The 13057-nt window shown below is 42.4% G+C and overlaps 1 protein-coding gene across 11 annotated transcripts in view; it reads left to right on the forward strand.

The window, feature by feature from the left end:
• The window catches only part of NFIB (nuclear factor I B), a 301210-nt gene that overhangs the window by 78305 nt on the left and 209848 nt on the right, over positions 1-13057 (forward strand). For 5 of the 11 annotated variants that reach the window (XM_019664419.1, XM_019664413.1, XM_019664414.1 and 2 more), the window contains exon 2: positions 8474-9005. In XM_019664419.1, the coding sequence (XP_019519964.1) occupies positions 8474-9005 (532 nt within the window). Of the gene's footprint in view, positions 1-1142; positions 2370-7967; positions 8085-8473; positions 9006-13057 lie in introns of those variants that run through there. The other 6 variants (XM_019664415.1, XM_019664421.1, XM_019664416.1 and 3 more) reach the window with 5 other exon arrangements.

Consider the following 13057-nt stretch of genomic DNA (forward strand, 5'->3'; position numbering starts at 1 on the left):
ATTGTTTGGACAGCCTTTGCTTCTACCTCTCCCCCACCCACTCCTTGCCGAAAAACGGATTTGGTGGGCGGCGTGTGTGTGTGTCTGTGTCCGTGTGTGCGTGCGCGCCAGAGATCGTCTGCGTGGATAGAAAGGGTGCAAGGTAAACCTCCTCCCTCAAAAGACCCGAAATCAAGTTCATTCACTCGGGGCCTGCAGCTCGCAACCGGGGTGGGGGCGGGCCCTCGGCGCCAGAACGAAGCGGGCGCGGCAGCCTCTGCAGGGCTGTAGCGGCAGCACACGCACCCCGCTCACGCGCGCGCCCGCCCCGCAGTCCCGGACGCGCCGCGGCCCCGCCCAGCTTACACCGCGGCGGGGAAGGAGGTGCTTTCTGCCGGCGCCCCGGACCCTAGGGGTGGGGGTGGGGATTGGGAGCGCGCCAGCGGGGCTGCAGGAGGAGGAGAAAGGAGCGGGCCGCGGGGAGGGGGGGGGAGGGAACAGGAGGCGGCGGCGACGGCAGCTCGGCCCGGTCCTGCCACTCCGAGCAGGGCCACGTGCATGGGGCACCCCCAGGGAGGGCGGCAAACCTCGGCGAAGCGCTGCGCGCCGCTTCTGCCGAGCCGCCCCGGAGCGCAGGCCCACGCTGGGGAGACCCCGGCGGGCCCCGCCCCCATACGCGCCCGCGCGCCCCAACTACTTGAGCCCAAGTTCGCTCAGGCCCCCGCCTCTTCAGCCTCCCCCTCCTCCCGTCAACCGGCGGGCTTGGTGGACAGCGCCCGCCCCGGGTGCGAGAGTCGGCGCCCCAGCCTGGGCCCCGGGGCGGCCTGGGTGTGAGGGAATTTTCCATTCGTTCCTTTCCCGGACCCAGACCGGCTCAGTGTTTCTCCCACTTGGATGTTCCCGCGGCTTAAAGAGTCCGCAGCGAGCCCCGAAATACCTATTCCAGGGCGGGTTATCGGGGCTGTGTATGTGTGTGTGGTAGTGTGGGGAGGGTGCAGGACTTGCCCAAAGGGCGGAAAGATCAATTTTAAAAGAAAGAAAGAAAAAAAACCCTCATGGTTTTGTTGCACTGGTATGAAACCTTTAACAAATGAGGAGAGAGAGAGAGAGAGAGAGGGAGAGCGAGCGCGAGCGCGAGAGGAGGAGGAGGAGGAGGAAGGTGGGGGGCGGGGGGTGTGGAGAGGCTGGTGCAAAAGGAATGCGCGTTTGCAGGAGGAGGAGTAAAGCGATGATTGTGTAATTAAATAATAAAACAATCCTTAAGTCTGATTTGGAGAGAGCTCGAGCGGGGTCCAGAGGGTGGAACCGGTGAATTTTTCAACTTCCAAGTTTTGCAAGGAAAGAAAGCGAGAGAGAGGGAGGGGAAAAAAGAGCCCAGAGCAGAAAAGAGAGGAGTTTGGAGCCTAGCGGGAGAGCGCGATTTATCGTTTGGGATTTTTCAGGAGCTCGTTCCGATCTCTCTGGGCTCTGGGCGGTGGCGGCGGCGGCGGCGGCAGCAGCGGCAGCAGCAGCCTCCTCCTCGCTCGGCCGGGTCAGACGCGGGGCGAGGCGGGCGGCCGGGCGTGGAGGAGCCAGCGCGGGCAACGGCGGCTGCAGCAAGGGACTGCGCGCTGGGAGCCTCTTCCGCCCGGGAGACCTGCGCTCGCGCCCCCTCCCTCACCCCGGCCTCTCCCTTCTCTCCCACCCCACCCCGCCCCCACTCCGGCCCTCTCCCGCGCGCGCCCTGCCACCCGCGCGCACTCGCTCGCGCTCCCCCTCGCGCACACACATGGTCGGCTCGCGGCAAAGTTTCGCCTGCGATCGCCTCTCCGGGATCCTGCCGCAGTGCTCGAGGCTGTAACCTTGAACTTTCCCAGTGCGGTGACACATTCTCTTCGCTCTCCCTCCCGCCCTCTCTCCTGCACCCCCCTCCCCGCCTTTTTTAAAAAAGCATTTCACCACCAACCACCACCCCAATCCAACCCACTACGAATCTTTGCGCACTCCCTAGCCCCCAACAACAACAACAACAACAACTGCAAAACAGAAAACAAATCCCCAAACCCAGGCGAAAAGCGGCCAACACCGGCAGCGGCGACGGCGGCGGCCTCGGCGAGCACGGCCAGCGCGCTCGGACTGCAAGAGGGTTAAAAGTGTAGATTGGATTTCACCCCGGGAAATCTAGCACGCCGAGTGAACTTGAATCTTTGGCTATTTAAGGAGGACTGGGTTTGTTGTGAAGTTGCGGTGATCCAGCGCAGAGCCCCGTCCTGATTGATCGCATCGCGGGGCTCAGACGACTGTAAAATGAATAGATGAAATCCTTGCTTCTCGAAGATTTTCTTGGGCATCTCCGGGAAAGTGCGTTGTAAGGCGAAGTCATGATGTATTCTCCCATCTGTCTCACTCAGGTACATGTCTCGGTCGCTCTCGAGTTTTCTCTCTAGCCCGAAATGCCTTTTGTTTTGTTGCTCTGGTCTGCGGCGTTAGTTAACCTCCGCACACCCCGGTCCCTCGAAGAAGTGGCCCAGAGTTGCGCAGGGTTTGCGGGGTGGCGTGGAAGCCGGCGCGCGGCCCCTAGCCCACGGCCACCCCGCGCACTCAGCCCTACGCCCTGGGCACGAAGAGCGGGCGCCCGCGTGCTGCCAGAGTGGCTGGGCCGGGCGAGGCCGCCGAGGGTGGGCAGGGCCCGGGCCCGCGAGGGCTAGCCCCGGGCGGCCCCCTGAGTATCTCTTTCAGCGCGGTGCCCCTGCCCAAGGTGTCCGCCACCCCTTTCGTTTGCTCCCGCGCGCGCTGCGGCGGACTCCGGCTTTAGAGCAGCTTTAGGGGGGGACTAAGTCCTTGTAAACAACCAGTGAACTTGGTCGAGGGGACTGTAGTATGAGTTCCTGTGGGCGCCTCTGGACTCCCCTGCAGGCAGTGGGCAGGCGACGAGGCGATTCGGAGGTTGTGCTCCGGGGACCCATTCCTTTGCTTAATTTGGGGTTCTGAAACTCTGTTCCTTCGTGATCCGCACGTTGAGGTATCCAGTGATCGCACCACAAAGGCGGTCTTTACGTTGACACCAGTTAGTTGGTTGTGGTGAAAGTTAAGGACTTTGAGAACATGTTCATTTTGTGGAGACCTGTTCGTTTGACGATAGTTAGGCGTAGCTGCGAAGGCAGAAAGTAATGCTGAAAAAGTAAGGACATTTAAAAAAAATCAGTTTGAAAATTGTCCTGAGACTTTAGGAACAATGTTCTGAAATAAAATACTGGCTTTATACTTTCTTAAGAACAGAATTTGTACATTTTTAAACCAGACGATCACATGTAAAAGTGGCGAGATCCAGCAGACTTACCTGGGGGCAGTTTTCATTGCCGCCCAGCTTACTAACCAACTGACGGACTAACTAAATATGTTAGCTCAGAGTCGTTCTGAAGCAGACTTTTAAACCTCTAAAGGTGTGGGACAGTTGACTTCAGCTTTTAGGAGGCAGTAGCACTATTGATAATTGATAACCATTTTCTTTGGCATTTCCATAAAAACTAAAACAGTTCCAAGAAGTGTCGCTTAGTCTTAGGTGTGTTAACAATTTTTTAAAAATCCGATATCACAACGCTGCATTTTTATAATGGACAAACAATTAAGATTTCAATTGTATGACAATTAGAAGCCATTGTGATTCAAAAGGACTGAGGCATTCATAAATTGTGAATGAAGATGAAAACAATGATAAGGCTTATTCAGTGATTGGATACAGTCCTGTAGCTTTTTGGCTGACACATTTTTTATTGTTTATATTTTGTTTGGCATCTGAGTATGATTAACTTAGATATGGCTATTTTCAGCAAGTAAACGTGCACTTTAATTTAATAAAACTGGAAAAATGAGTTGTTGAGCTCTTTGTGCTTTAAAAACTATGTATACTGACCAATAAATATGATGATGGAACTGTTTCAGGTATAACGAATTGTCTGTAGTTGTTAAAGTTACCTTTTATAGTACCCATCATCAGGATTTTTTTTTCTCTTTCTGGTAAACTATATCCATTTGATATTACTCTTAGATTATTGAAGCAGAGTTCAAATAAAACAAGTAGAGGTAAGCTTTTCGCTTACAAAGTACTGAATCACTTATTCTCACCTGTACAGGATTGCTTTTCTATATTAATTTGTATTTAATTTGAAAAGCCAACATTGGCTTTTCAGAAACAGGATTGCTAACGAATACATTACATTTTTGATTTCCTCTAAATATGTATTGAAAACTCACTAACTTTATCTTAATTTGTATAAGTTAGAAATATTACAGCATCAGGACATATGGAATATTAAGAGTATATACGGCATCATCATTCAGCTATCACATTAGTATTCAAGGATGCATACTTACCAACACTAATTCATGATGACTAATATTCTCTACTATTTTAATAATATAAATTTAGATTGACTTATGAAAACTGTTTTTGGGATTTAAGGCCTAAATTAGAGAAGGAATTTTAGCTTTAGAATTCTCACTTAACTAATAATATCTATGTGACTTTGTAGGTAATGTAAGGTGTTGCAAAAGTAAAGAGTACATTAACCGTGTTGCTTTTATATCAGACCAGTAGTTTAGTTTTGTATTACAAGAGCCTAATAGCTATAGCCAACATTTTTTAGGATATGTAAATAAAAAATAGAGAAACATTCTTAATTGGTTGAAAACTTTACAAAGTGTCTCAGTTGTTGCAGTAAGGTTTTAGAAATAATTTTAATTCAAAAGGAGCTACAGTTAAAGTTGATATTTAACAAATGTTATGCAAAAATATAAGTACATCGACATAAATCAATATTTATACATCAGTATAAATCAGATATGTAAAGAAAATTAAGAACCATCACCTATGATTTAATATTTGCTTTTTCTAAAAGTAATGTAAACCCTTAATAATATAACTTTCATTTGGCATGATTGTAATGAATTTTTTTTCTTTCATTGTTTTTCAGGTTCTTTAGTTACATTTTAAAAATAGTTTATTGTTATGTAGCAATATTCCAAGAACACCTAATATTTACTCTTTTACCCCTAAATTGGTCTGATTTTCCATCCCTTTCATGGAAACTATTGTTCCTGTAAAGAAAAATAAATATTTTTAGTGCAATTAGGACTGTTTGCTTTTATATTTGAAATTTGTAACTTGGTTATTTATTTTATCAATTTAGTTCAACCAAAGAAAGTTTTAACAGAAATAATTACTGAATCTCAATATATTTTAATAAAAATTCTGCAAAAGTAAGGTGGCATATTACCTTAGTATAGAGCCATTAAACATATATGCTTTGCTTTAAAAAATAATTTTCATAATTGTTTAAAGTGTTATTGTGATAACCTATTAATTGGACATTTGAATACCTTAATCATTTTTTTTGGACGAAGACAGTTACTATGCTGCATATTTATGTCACTCAAAATTATTAAAAGTATATTAGAGCTTAGTATTAGAAAATAGTCACACTTACAAGATGACATTTTTAGACATGTTAATACAGAAATGTATGTGACTTATAGCAAACCCTACTTATTGTCATTTTTTTGAGGATATGTCTCCTTGTCAGTAACTGTTTCACTTGAATGGAATCCCCATAATAGTAAAGCCCTGAAAGATATTTATAAGGCAACTTTGTGGACTGAGAAAGTTTGCTACTTCTGTTCATCAATTTAAAAAAAGTATGTTTTAAAATATTACTTAGCAATATTGGCAACAAACTCAAGGCAACTTTAAAAAAAACATTGTTTTGTGTGCATTTGCTGAGAAATTCCAAATTCACCCCTCAAATTGCATTTTGATTGTTTAAAGTAATGTATTAAAGTTTTGAGATTTGTTAGGTGATAGATGATTTGAAACTCAAACAAATTTAATCAGAAGTATGTCTGATGTCTTTATAAGAAAATGAAATGTCACTGAACATAGTACTTAAGGATATAAGTACTTAACAGTTACTGCATTGCTTAATATCTGTTAAAATAATATTGCATTTTAAAAACATGGCAAGGGTAAAATGAGTGAGACAAAGCTGCCCCCCATGTACTCTCCACATTCTCAAATTTTAGTTTATGAGTGTATATATGTATGTTTTTTAATCATATCAATAAATCATAGTAAAAGTCAGATTATAGGAAGTGAGTTCCCAAAGCAAGTTTAAGTCCACATTTCCTTTTGAGCAGGGTTTCCTTTTGCATATATTTCTAAGGGGGATAAACAAAGTTTTTGTAGTTACAGTGAAAGCTGAAAGCATGGCATCAGAAAGTGTATGGAGATAGGGAGGTCTTATCATGGGCTGTGGTTGCTGTGAGCAGGGCTGCCTTCCCACACAAAGAACAGATTGTGGTTTAACTCTTTCCATGGCCTAGTTTAATGTGCTCACATAGTAACCGAATTGTTCAAATCTCTGCTGGAAACTACTGATCGGTTTAATGATTTCCTCTATGGCATTTGGTTATGGCTCACGCTGTGATGTAATCATCTGCATTCTGTATTGTTATAAAATTTTGATTTGTACTTATTCTGCTGAAGGAACGTTTCACGGCAATATGTTAAAACACTTGATAACCGCATTATTGATTGGATAGGACATACACCTCTTCCTTTTCTGAACTGCAAACTGCTAACATGCTGCAGTCTTTCGCATTGAAACTTTTAGTTTCATCATAAAAGTGGATCCCTAACTCTATGGGATTTTGGGGACACCTTTGTTAGAGCGTCATTAGTGGCACTTTCATCATCTTTACCTAATGGAATTCACCAGTCTGCTGGTTAAATAGAATGTATTCCACATGGTTCAGGGTGATGAACACTAGTATGTAAATTTTAACTTGGCCTATGATCAGTTAGAGAAAGTTATTTTGTGGCTGAGGTGACAATATAGTCAACGTGACCAGAAAAAAGTGGCCTTGGTGGAAGTTCTTCTTTGGTTCAGATCTTGGCTTAGTGCACACGTACAGTATGCATGCACAAGATGTTAAAGTCTTTCTCTGAACAGCAATAGGCCTGAGCTTAGAAGACAGGTTTTACCTATGACAGGAAGTAATGAAACACACACTGACTGCTTTGGAAAGCAGCTTGAAATATCTGTAGGTAAAGATTATCTGCACTCCTCGTGCCTCCCTTGCTTGAAAACGGCTTAGATGAAACAGGCAGGAAAAATGCAGGAGCCTAAGGTAAACCACTGCACTCAAAAGACAGGGCACTCTACGATCTGCACACGTGCAGCTTCACACGCACTTACATACGTGCACTCACGGCCCTGTTGGAGAATTCATGTGCGTAGCCAGTGAATTGTATTGATTCCACAAAAGCAGTAAGTGACCAGCAGTGCACTCCTGGTGTCACCCTGCCACCGCATACAGAGACACAAAGAATGTAAAGTTGGTGCCAAGTTGCCATTTTTCATTGTTCACCTCAGATTGATTTTTAAGGGGTTGAGAAGAATTGCCATACTCCTGTGATCAGTTAACAAATTAACTGAGTCTGTGGGGCTTCAGATCCTATAGGAAACACTGCTGGAAGGGCATTCCTGCAATTTTTGTTTTCAACTTTATAAACTTTTATTTAAAAATACAAGAGTGTGTCTGTGTGTCTCCGAGAGAGCAGGAGAGTGTGAGTGAGTGTGCGTGAGAATGTGTGAGTGTGTGTGTGTGNTGTGTGTGTGTGTGTGTGTGTGTGTGTGTGTGTGTGTGTGTGTGTGTGTGTGTGTTGGGGGTTAGTGTTGGTGGTGGCGGGAGCGACTGCATTGCTCAAAGTATGGAAACCTTCTGTTCAGGACACTGATACGACAAGCTGTGTCCTTTGCCCACTTTCCCTTACTGTATACCGGTTTCTCTAGTTACCACTCTTGGAATGGTGCTGTTTCAGTGTTGGAATGTTGGACGTTTGATAAGAAAATGGATCAAGTTTAATGGCGCATGCTCTTTGTGCCACCAGCAGCCTCTTGCTGAGAGCATGCTCCAAAAGCGGGAACTGTGTGGCATTACACTGAGCATCTATATGCTTTGTGTTTCTGTGCCACAGAGAAGAGAAATGAACTGTGGCATCGCTCCTGCCTTCTGAACAGCTCTGCTCCGATTAAAAAAAAAAACCTCACTGTTTTCTTTGTAAAATGGTACTGCGGAGTGTTAGTTGGTCAATCAAATATTTAAATATTAAATTAGGTGCCAAGCACCTTGGTTGCTTATGTTTTTTTTAAAGAATGTAGGATGCATGGTGGGAATGAGGGGGATGGGGCCAGAGTGGAAATTCAAATATAAGTCTTATTTTCTTGTTAGGAGTGAGAATCTACCTGTGAGTTTTGGTGGAAAGGGGGCAGCTTGGCATACTTTATTTTCTCCTTGTTCTACTATTTTGATCATTTTAAATAAGTGTTATTTTTATGCATAACTTTTTGTCCTGAATTGGGAATGGATTGTGGGTTTTGTTTTGTTTTTTTCTGTTTTGAGCTTTTCAAACTAAACTGACCACGTATGTCTTCTTTTCCCCTCTCATTTTCCACAGGATGAATTTCACCCATTCATTGAGGCACTACTTCCACATGTCCGTGCAATCGCCTATACTTGGTTCAACCTGCAGGCTCGAAAACGCAAGTACTTTAAAAAGCATGAGAAGCGAATGTCAAAAGATGAAGAAAGAGCAGTCAAAGATGAGCTTCTCAGCGAAAAGCCTGAAATCAAACAGAAGTGGGCATCCAGGCTCCTGGCCAAACTGCGCAAAGATATCCGCCAGGAGTACCGAGAGGACTTTGTGCTCACCGTGACTGGCAAGAAGCACCCGTGCTGTGTCTTATCCAATCCTGACCAGAAGGGTAAGATTAGGAGAATCGACTGCCTGCGACAGGCAGACAAAGTCTGGCGTCTGGATCTAGTCATGGTGATCCTGTTCAAAGGCATCCCCTTGGAAAGTACCGATGGAGAACGGCTCATGAAATCCCCACATTGCACAAACCCAGCACTTTGTGTCCAGCCACATCATATCACAGTATCAGTTAAGGAGCTTGATTTGTTTTTGGCATACTACGTGCAGGAGCAAGGTAGGAGCAGATTGTTCTTTCTTCTAGCACCGCAAACACTGCCCACAAACCAGTGTACGGAATATCTGGCTTGAGTTAGGGGGTTCTCGAGGCCCCTAAATCGCCTCCTTCACCCACTCTGGGTAGAGTGGCATCCACGTAGATGTCCACTGCCATGTGCAAGCCATGGGAATAGACGTGGAGCTTTCATACTTGCATAGGTGTGGGATATTTAAAGAAAGACCACAAAGAGATACGTTTTCAAATGTCTTTGAAATAATCTACTTTTTCAAAGACACAGATTAGTCTGAAAAGCTATGGTTTACTACACTTCACTGTTTTGTCCTAGGCTCCATTCCTTGCATCTACTCATCTTTTCTCAATTCGCAAATGTAACTTTATTTATGAATAGTCGAACCACTCTTTAATAATCTTTGTATTAGTCTCATAGCTAACGAGGGAGATGAACTTTGTTCATGAATTTAGTACTATTGCACTGAAAATAGAATTAACATTTCCTATTACAAAATGCTTAAGGTAGCCAATATCAGAGAGTATATCTTTGTAGATGTAAATTTATTTAAATACTTCTATTTCTATCAATATCTACTTTTGATTGTACAATATTCACTGTAGATGAAATGATAATAGTTCTTGTTTAAATAACTTATAATATTTTCCCATACTGACTTGGGAACACTTAATATTGTCAGTTACTTGAATGTAAATCATAAAACCTACCAAGGAGAAAAGTCGCAGTTCTCCTTATAGAACAAAAACAGAAAGTGGACTAGTTCTACTGGTTTAAAATAAATCTCAGAAAGAATGCAGGAACCACATACCATACCTATTTAAAAAAATACTTGATAAACAGAGTGGTATAAATGTTGCCTGAATAATTCAAAAATAGGTGATATTTTTGCTGAGTGTATTTTGAGTTGATGAAATGTTTCTTTATTATTTTTATTTTTCTGAATGTATTTTCCTTAAGTAGGTGAGAATTTCTTGTCTTCAAATCAATGTGTCAGGACATAGATGTCCTTGTACTAGCAACAGTCCATAGTAAAACATCATTTTAAGAAACAGCATACCAAAAGTGGACTGAAGTTTGATCTACCACAGATGGTGGGTTATTTCCTAACTTGGCCTGGTGGTGGGGAAAATGGCCTATAGATAGTCAGGTGGCAGGCGGTTGGTTATCTGATGTCTGCTATATAAATGTGAGATTTAATGAATTGGTATGAACTTGATTATCATCCAAAAGATAAAATACCAAAATTACGCTTTGACTCAGAAATCTAGGTAACTTACTATGTGCTTTTTGCCTTTATATTTCCTTGATACTGTTTTAGAGATATGCTTAAATGTCACTTAAATTTTTTTTGGTTTGATTTTAAATAATGGTGCTGGACATCCTACTTTTGGAAATACTGCTTTAAAAAAAAAAAAAAAAAAAAGAAACCATTACATTTATTATTTTCATGCATTTACGAGTTAAAGTCCAAGTAATGATGGTATGGGTAAAAATATATTTTCGCCCTTTGTGTCCCCAAATTAAAGCTCATTAACACATGACACTTAATTTGATTGACAGCTGTCTAGGAGGTGACATTTTAAGGTGGGCTGTATATATGTGTTGGATTGACTGTAACTGTGTTGTAACTGTGTTGTGAAAGTCAAGGCTAGAAGTAAAAAGTTTTAAAAAGTGGGCCATGTAACTTTTTAGTGCAGGGTAGGGAAGATTTGCAAGCACTTCACTGCTGCACACATTTTAACTTGCTTGAAGGCTAGTCCTTGAGGTGTGCACGCATGTACATTCACCCCTGGGGCAGGCAGCCAACTCCCTTGGTTGATGAATTGGCAATAAAGAACATATCCTTTGGATTTGTGAAGATAGATTGAAGAAAGAAAAATGCACAAATGCCTTCTGCGTTGCACCATCAGTCATGATAATTGTAAAGTTTTAAGCAACTCTTGGAGACCATGTTTTCAGCTAAAACATTGATTTTGTTGTTGTTTTGCGTCTCTATCATAAAAACCTTTCATTATTTTACCTTGTGCATCTAATTTGTATCTTCTACTACCTGCCAGGGCTTCATCTCTTCTTAACATCTCTTGGCTCTTTTCTTTGAAAAAGTCACATCAAGATGCTTTTGTGTTTTCCCTTTTTCAAAATGTACATATATGTCAAATATAGACTGTGCTATTTTGCAGTGCAATTGATTAAAGACGGCATCTAAAGATAAGTCTGTAGTCAGTTAGAGGGCTGCATATCTCCCATAATGACTTTTTATTTCTCCTCTAGAGGTACATGAAAACCCACTTAAGTCTGTTTTATAAGTCAGGTAAAGAAGTAAAAAGAAAAACATGAAAAAAAAAATCGGAACAGAAAAATGTTATATTTGCAACAGAATGAGCAACGAAATAATCTTTCCCCCTTTTTTCTTTCTCACCCCACTTCTAAACGACTGGGAGGAAAACATGAGAAAGACAGAGAGAATGCCAAAGATGGTTGCCACTGGCATCAGGATTGGCATCAGACCCTCTTTGTTTAGCTCAGGATGCCTGTGATTTGTTAGTTGGCATCCGCATTGCAGTGTGGAGTGATGTTACAATATATTGACAATTTCCAGATCTAGAAATGTCAATAGTCCTCTTGGTTATTTATACAAGATCACAAACTGCATCTCTTCTGAAGGGTGAAATAAAGTCCAGCATGTAATAAACTTCCATTGTTGACCAACTTCCTATGCTTTTCTTTTTTCCTCTTTCTCTTTTGGTTCAACCCACACTTCTTTTTTTTTTTTTCCCCCTTCGTGCCCAGCAGTCTCATCTTTTTTGAAATGTGGAAAGAGTTACTAGAGCTTTGACACAAGCTGTAGTGTTACATCTGCATCTGATATGGTTTGGGGAAAAAAATTATGCATTTTGAAATCATTTTTGATATATAGTTCATTAGACTTTTGCATCACATGGCCTCAGAGCAGTATTTTCTTAAAAGCTAAATGTCTTTGTTATTCAGCTTCGTCTATGCATATAGCCTGGTTGGCCGCAATTCAGTCCATTTTTTCTATTTCTCTACATTAGGAAAGGGTCATGTTCAATGTAGGCGTTTATAAAAGTATGTAAGCTCCCACCCACACTTTACCTAAAATATACACATCATTTGGGAGTAACTGTGTTTAAATCCATAAAATCATTTGACGTTATTGATTCAGAGGGCTGCGCTTCGGCTGTTTCGTTGCTACAAGAACCGCCATTTTGTTTGTGAAGTGCCAGGCGAGGGGGAAAAAAAAAGGCAGACACTGTGCTTGATGCCAATAATGGTTGCCAGTGGCACCGAGGTTGGCATCAGACCCTCTTTGTCTAGTTGCTGAATGCCTTTGATTCGTTGGTTGGCATCCGCATTGCAGTGGGCACACTGGAAAGTTTTTGACAATCCCTGAATGAAAGCTGCTTGCTTGTTTGCTGCAGCAAACCTTAGCTAATATAAAACCTTTTTTTTTTTTTTTTAGGGTTTTTATTTTTTTTATTTTTTAAGACTGTGACAGATTAAAGGAAGAAAAAAAATAGCTCTAAAGTGGCCTCCATTTTCCCCAAAGATATTAAAGATATCCAATGATTCTTGGGCAGGTGGTACCTGTTTCCCATATTGTCTTTGTTATTGCAGTCATGAAAGCAAAGCAAAACAAAACAAAACAGAAAGCAGGCAAGCCTTACGCAGCACACCTTACTGGGACAGAAATGTACCATAGGATGTGGAGTGTGCTATGAGGAGGGTGTGGAGGACTAGCCAAATGTAGTGTGATCTGTGATTCATTCATTATGACTGACTACTGTTTTCAGTTCCATCACTGCTTATTTCTTAGGCAATTTTTGGTTCCCTCAGATTCCACACTTCCAAATGTTATAGTAACATGTTGAGAGGACCTTACTTTTCTTTCTAGTTAGTAATGTACAACAGTGTAAATGTTAAAATAAAAAACAACAAATGAGAAAACCTTAATGAGGAAACCTGTGTGTTGCGGTCTGATATAAGTCAGTCTTTCCCGAATGTCTCAACTCTGCATCAA

This window comes from Hipposideros armiger, unplaced genomic scaffold (genome assembly GCF_001890085.2).
Source record: "Hipposideros armiger isolate ML-2016 unplaced genomic scaffold, ASM189008v1 scaffold_422, whole genome shotgun sequence".
In the NCBI taxonomy this organism is placed as follows: Eukaryota; Metazoa; Chordata; class Mammalia; order Chiroptera; family Hipposideridae; genus Hipposideros; species Hipposideros armiger.